The sequence below is a fragment of the Strix aluco genome, chromosome W (genome assembly GCF_031877795.1).
Source record: "Strix aluco isolate bStrAlu1 chromosome W, bStrAlu1.hap1, whole genome shotgun sequence".
In the NCBI taxonomy this organism is placed as follows: domain Eukaryota; kingdom Metazoa; phylum Chordata; class Aves; order Strigiformes; family Strigidae; genus Strix; species Strix aluco.
The window spans coordinates 42632773-42639780 of record NC_133970.1 but is presented as its reverse complement, the minus strand read 5'-3'; the positions used below and the strand labels follow the sequence as shown (position 1 = coordinate 42639780).

Below are 7008 nucleotides of genomic sequence, written 5' to 3'. Positions count from 1 at the left end.
ATATAGGTACCGTTAAGTAAGTTAGTGTGAATCTTGTCATTTTAGAATCTGAATAAGTCGCTTTTCTTTCTTTTAGTATTTCTGAATTATTTTATAATAACAAATTGCTGTTAGTTATTAATAAACCTAGATTTCTTACTAAATATTGCCGTGTCAATACTTTCATCCGCGACATGGATGCGCTACATATCCTTAACAATAGGCCCACTGGGGAAATGGAAACCCCTTTGATGCGTATGACTACACCCAATTTGCAAATAAAACCTTTGACAGTAAGTGAGACTTTAACTTACTGGGAAATAGTTCTGGGTGCGATGGCCCCTTACTGGGCCACCCCAGAGGCTGCAGGACTAGATATCCATGCATTAGAGTTGATTAGAATAAATCAAAACCAGATGAGAGTTATCGACACTGGAATAGGAATTCAAATTCCTTCGGGACACTTTGGTTTAATAACTGCTCGTTTGAGCCTAGCCTTGAAAAGTGTTCATGTCATGGGAGGAGTGATTGATGCAGATTATCAAGGAGAAATTAAAGTAATCCTGTTAAACAATGGTGAACAAGATTTGATTATTCATCCCCATGACAGAGTAGCCCAGTTATTGATATTGCAAGTTTTAAAAAAGGGGGATCCACCCCAGGTCACCACCGTTCATGGAGATAAAGGGTTTGGATCGACTAATGTTAATAATGGAGCTAAGGTATGGGTCCAAAGATCAGGTGGACCTCCTGAACTGGCTGAGGTAATAGCTACAGGAAAAGACAATACCGTTTTAATCATGAAACCAGGACAAGAAAAATGGGAATATGTCCCTGCAACTAAATGTTATCTGTGAGAATAACTAGATGTCTCAAGATTCTATCTTCTAGTTCCTCCTAAAATGGATCTGCCAGTTTATTGTCATGGTCCATTTGGGAAAGGCTTTTACCCCAGGATGGCCGTTGGAAGGACCATGGCTCACACCATTCACATGGAGTTGGAAGAATGATACTAAAATAAGACAACAGGATAATTTCACATGTGAAGAAAATGTGAACTGCCTTATAGTAAATCTTGAGTTTACGGTTCAAGATAATGAAACTTGTATATTTTGGTGGCCTTCGGGGCCTTTGTCACAATGGAGGGAACATGGAAGTGCGTTTATAACTTGTCCCATGGATAATTCGAATGTTAATATATCCAGTAAAGTATCTATCAAATGTTGTAGCATGTCAGGCCTACCCAATTCAAAAGATTTTTATAAATGTGTCAATCGAACACATGGTTATGTGATAAATCCTACCCAAACAGTGACTGTCCTGGTTTAACCAGGATAGGGTTAAGTTTCCCCAGCAGTGGGGGGGGGAGCTCTAGCCGGGTTATTCAGATACCATGCGGACCTCACATCCTGGCAGGTCACATTTTCCTGGTGCGGGAGCGCGGTGCACTCGTGGTTTTGTACATCGTGCTTCAAACTGCTGTATTTGGTAGCTATTTTGCTCTGTTCATTGCTATCACTATTACTGTTATTGTTATTGTTGTTGTTTGTTGTGTTGCTATTGCATTATTGTATTAAACCTTTCCTTATTTCAGTCTTGGGGTTTTGTATTTCACTCCCTTTGTGGGGGAGGGGCAGAGGCCACGTGGTCTCAGACCCCGGCAGAGGCTAAACCACAACAACTTTGGCGCCCAACGTGGGGCCACAGAAGACTGAAATAAGGACAAAAGGAGAAGTGTGTTAGAGCAATCTGTTAGGTGTAATTTTTCTGTTTTACTTGTATTGTTTGATAAGAAATGTTTGCAATGCTGGGCAATTTGCTTGCGTGGTGGGGCTGGATTAATCCTCATGTCCACTCTGTGCTCCTAGTACTGGCATTTATTGTCAGTGGAAAATGTGTCAAGGGCTGTATTTTGCTCTACTGGTTACTGTCTGCTTATAATGGGCTCGTTTCGCTGCTTGTGGGGGTGAACCGGTACCTGTTTGCTGCCTGGTCTTTTGTTTGGGGTCTCACCCCCTCTATGGGTGAGCCAGGGGAAGAGATTCTCTCGGTTTTTGAGAGTTTCAGCTATCCCTGGAGCCTCCTGGCCACTGTGTTCGGGGCACAATGCTTTCTAAATGTCTGCCTGATCTTGCTTTGGGCCATGCGGTACTTCTCCAACAATAGCACCACCCGGAAACCTGCCCCGGGGGCAGATAGTTATAAATGGCTAGGTATGTGGGAGAAGATGGGCAAGTACCTGAGTCAGTGGTCACCCCCAACGTTCTGGGATTTTACTCCCGAACAAGTGCAGAGTCCTGATAAACTGGTGGAGTGTTTGAAAAAGGTGTGCTGCCAATCTGACAAACCCCGGGAGATGCAGCTCGCTGCGATGTGCTGGGGGCTTGCCCATGCTTACCGCATCGCCCTTAACACTGATCACTGCCCTCAAGGGGGCGAAAGAGCTGCAGGGTCTGAAAGTGAGCCTGCTGGTACAGCAGCTGGGCCAGGGGGACAGGCAGCGCCAGTACCGGTTGCCTCCACCAGCACAGCAGCTGAGCCGGAGGGACAAGCAGTGCCAGTATCAGTTGCCCCGATACGGAAAACCAAATATACCAAAAAATCCCCTCGCAGTGTACAGGGTGATAATGAACCAGGCCCATCACGAGAGCAGGAGGAAGAGCCGGAGGTAATCATCCGATCTCTATCCCTCAGTGAGTTGCGAGATATGCGGAAGGATTACAGCCGCAGTCCAGGCGAGCAAATTTGCACCTGGTTGCTCCGGTGCTGGGATAGTGGAGCTGCTGGTTTGGAATTGGAGGGGAGAGAGGCCAAGCAGGTGGGACCTTTAGCCAAGCAGGCTGGTATTGACAAGGCAATAGGGAAACAGGCTCAAACCCTCAGCCTTTGGAGGCGACTCCTGCTCGCTGTGAGGGAGAGGTACCCCTACAAGGATGATTCTCTATGTCGGTTAGGCAAGTGGACCGACATGGAGAAAGGCATCCAAAACCTCAGGGAAATGGCTGTGTTTGATATGATCTATGGTGATCTGAATGATGGGCAGTCACCATTGGATCCAGATCTGGTCCCTTGCACACAGCTGATGTGGCGGAAGTTCCTGCAAAGTGGACCAGAGGCACATTCCAAAGCATTAGCAGCAGCACCCTGGTGGCGAGACAATCAGACAGTGGATGAAGTGACTATGCAGCTCCGGCACTATGAGGGAAGTCTCCCTTCCTCCCAACATGCCTGGGTTTCAGCCGTAGAGGAACTGTCTCAGAGGCTCCAAAAAATGGAACATGACATGTCCTATGTTTCACCTGCACGGGCCGATGTCTCAGCCATTAGAAGCAGGCGTTTCCCCACCCAAGAGAAGGGCGGTAGAAGGTACACACCACGGGGCACCCTGTGGTTCTTCCTCCGCGACAATGGGGAGAACATGAGAAGGTGGCATGGGCAGCCCACTTCCGCCCTAGCTGCACGAGTACAGCAACTGAAAGGGAAGACCACCATGAAAGGGGAGTCTTCCAAGAGAGATGCAGCTCCAGTGTCTAGTCAGAAACCCCCCAGACAGAATAGAATGGCCAACAGTATGCTTGACCCTCTTGAGGGGACCAGGAAGTCATTCCTGCAGGAGTCACTCTTAGATCAAGTGAGTGATGGTGAGCAGGATTAGAGGGGCCCTGCCTCCAGCCAGGTGGAGGAAAGGGATAATCGGATTTACTGGAAGGTGTGGATCCGATGGCCTGGCACATCAGACCCACAAGAATATAAGGCCTTGGTAGACACTGGCGCACAGTGCACCCTGATGCCATCAAGCCACAGTGGGGTTGAATCCATCTGCATCTCCGGAGTGACAGGGGGGTCCCAACAGCTGACCCTATTAGAAGCTGAAGTGAGCTTAACTGGGAAGGACTGGCATAAGCACCCCATTGTGACTGGCCCAGATGCCCCGTGCATCCTAGGTATAGATTACCTCAGGAGAGGGTACTTTAAAGACCCAAAAGGGTACCGGTGGGCCTTTGGTATAGCTGCCCTGGAGGAGTTTGAGCAATTGTCCACTTTACCCGGCCTCTCAGAGGACCCCTCGGTGGTGGGGTCGCTTAAGGTTGAAGAGCAGCGAGTGCCAATTGCTACCAAAACGGTGCACTGGCGGCAGTACCGTACTAACCGAGATTCTCTAGTCCCCATCCATCAGCTGATCCGTCGACTAGAAAGCCAGGAGGTGATCAGCAAGACTCATTCACCTTTCAACAGCCCTATATGGCCAGTGAGAAAACCTAATGGCGAATGGAGACTGACCGTGGACTACCGTGGCCTGAATGAAGTTACGCCAGCGATGAGTGCTGCAGTGCCGGACATGCTAGAGCTCCAGTATGAGCTGGAGTCGAAGGCAGCCAAGTGGTACGCCACGATTGACATCGCTAACGCGTTCTTCTCCATTCCAATAGCACCAGAGTGCAGGCCACAGTTTGCGTTCACTTGGAGGGGTATCCAGTACACCTGGAATCGATTGCCCCAGGGGTGGAAACACAGCTCCACCATTTGCCATAGACTGGTCCATACTGCACTGGAGAAAGGTGGGGCTCCAGAACACCTGCAGTTCATTGATGATATCATTGTATGGGGGGACACAGCTGAGGAAGTCTTTGAGAAAGGAAAGAAGGTAATTGAAATCCTCCTGAAGGCTGGTTTTGCCATCAAGCGACAGAAGGTTAAGGGGCCTGGAAGGGACATTCAGTTCCTAGGAATAAAATGGCAAGATGGGCGTCGCCACATCCCAATGGAGGTGATAAACAAGATAACAGCCATGGCCCCACCAACCACCAAAAAAGAGACTCAGTCTTTTCTGGGCGCTGTGGGGTTCTGGAGGATGCACATCCCAAACTACAGCCTGATTGTGAGCCCTCTCTACCACGTAACCCGCAAGAAGAACGATTTTAAATGGGGCCCAGAGCAACAACAAGCCTTTGAACAAATTAAGCAGGAGATTACCCAGGCAGTGGCTCTCGGGCCAGTCCGGACAGGGCAGGAGATTAAGAACGTGCTCTACACCGCAGCCGGGGAGAATGGCCCTTCCTGGAGCCTTTGGCAGAGAGCAGATGGGGAATCCCGAGGCCGACCTCTAGGCTTTTGGAGCCGGGGATACAAAGGCTCTGAAGCTAACTATACCCTGACTGAGAAGGAGATACTGGCAGTGTATGAAGGAATTCGAGCTGCCTCAGAAGTGGTCGGCACTGAGACACAGCTCCTCCTGGCACCCCGACTGCCGGTGCTGGGATGGATGTTCAAAGGAAAGGCTCCCTCCACACATCATGCAACAGATGCCACGTGGAGTAAATGGGTTGCGTTGATAACACAACGGGCTCGAATAGGGAACCGCGACCCCCCAGGATTAGTGGAAATGATCATGAACTGGCCATAGAGCAAAGACGCTGGGGTGTCACCAGAACAAGAGGTGAAACGTGCTGAGGAGGCCCCACCATATAACGATCTGCCAGAGGAAGAAAAACAATATGCCCTGTTCACTGATGGGTCTTGTCGCATTGTGGGAAAACATCGACGATGGAAGGCTGCAGTGTGGCATCCCACACGAGAAACCAATGAAGCTGTTGAGGGACAAGGTGAATCGAGCCAGTTCGCAGAGGTGAAAGCCACCCAACTGGCTTTGGAGATTGCTGAGCGAGAAAAGTGGCCGAGGCTCTATCTCTACACTGACTCGTGGGTGGTGGCAAGTTCCCTGTGGATGTGGTTGCAGCAATGGAAACAGAACAACTGGCAACGCAAGGGCAGACCTATCTGGGCCGCTGAAGTATGGCAGGACATTGCAGCCCGGGTGGAGAACCTCGTTGTGAAGGTGCGCCATGTGGACGCCCATATACCCAAGAGTCGAGCCACTGATGAACATCAGCATAACCAGCAGGCAGACCAAGCTGCTAAGATCGAGGTGGCTCAGGTGGACTTGGACTGGCAGCGTAAAGGTGAACTGTTCATAGCCCGGTGGGCCCATGAGACCTCGGGCCACCAAGGCAGAGATGCAACATACAGGTGGGCTCGAGATCGAGGGGTGGACCTCACCATTGACACCATCGCAGAGATCATCCACGGATGTGAGACGTGTGCTGCAATCAAACAAGCCAAACGGGTGAAGCCCCAGCAGAATGAAGATCGATGGCTGAAATATAAATATGGAGAGGCCTGGCAGATCGACTACATCACACTGCCACAGACCCGCCGAGGCAAGCGCCACGTGCTCACAATGGTGGAAGCAACCACTGGGTGGCTTGAAACTTATCCAGTGTCCCACGCCACCGCCCGAGATACCATCCTGGTCCTTGAAGAGCGAGTCCTGTGGCGACATGGCACCCCAGAGAGGATTGGGTCGGACAACGGGACTCACTTCCGAAATAACCTCATAGATGCCTGGGCAGAAGAACACGGCATCGAGTGGGTCTACCACATCCCCTACCACGCACCAGCCTCTGGGAAGATCGAGCGCTACAATGGACTGTTAAAAACTACATTGAGAGCAATGGGGGGTGGAACCTTCAAACGCTGGGACACACATCTGACAAAGGCCACTTGGTTAGTGAACACAGGAGGATCTGCCAATCGAGCTGGCCCGGCTCAGTCAAAACTTCCACGTGTTGTGGACGGGGATAGAGTCCCTGTGGTGCGCATGAGGGACCTGCTGGGAAAAATGGTCTGGGTTAGTCCTGCGCCGGGCAAAGGCAAACCCCTCCACGGGATTGTTTTTGCTCAAGGACCTGGGTGCACCTGGTGGGTGATGCAGAAGGATGGAGAGGTCCGATGCGTACCACAAGGGGACTTGATTGTGGGGGAAAACACACCGTGAGTTATACTGTGCTTTTGTTAATTTTTCTTTGTCAATGCTCATTGCTAAGTGGCAGCTGGATGTGACGCACATGGTATAGAATAAAGGGGTGGATTATGTCCTGGTTTAACCAGGATAGGGTTAAGTTTCCCCAGCAGTGGGGGGGGAGCTCTAGCCGGGTTATTCAGATACCATGCGGACGTCACATCCTGGCA

General features: G+C 50.3%; 1 protein-coding gene across 1 annotated transcript; it reads left to right on the top strand.

Annotated features, from left to right (window-relative positions):
• Positions 1–314: 314 nt before the first annotated feature.
• LOC141917616 (deoxyuridine 5'-triphosphate nucleotidohydrolase-like) lies at positions 315–836 on the top strand. The gene has a single exon (XM_074810950.1). The coding sequence runs from the start codon at positions 315–317 to the stop codon at positions 834–836; it is 522 nt and encodes a 173-aa protein (XP_074667051.1).
• The last annotated feature ends 6172 nt before the right edge of the window (positions 837–7008 follow it).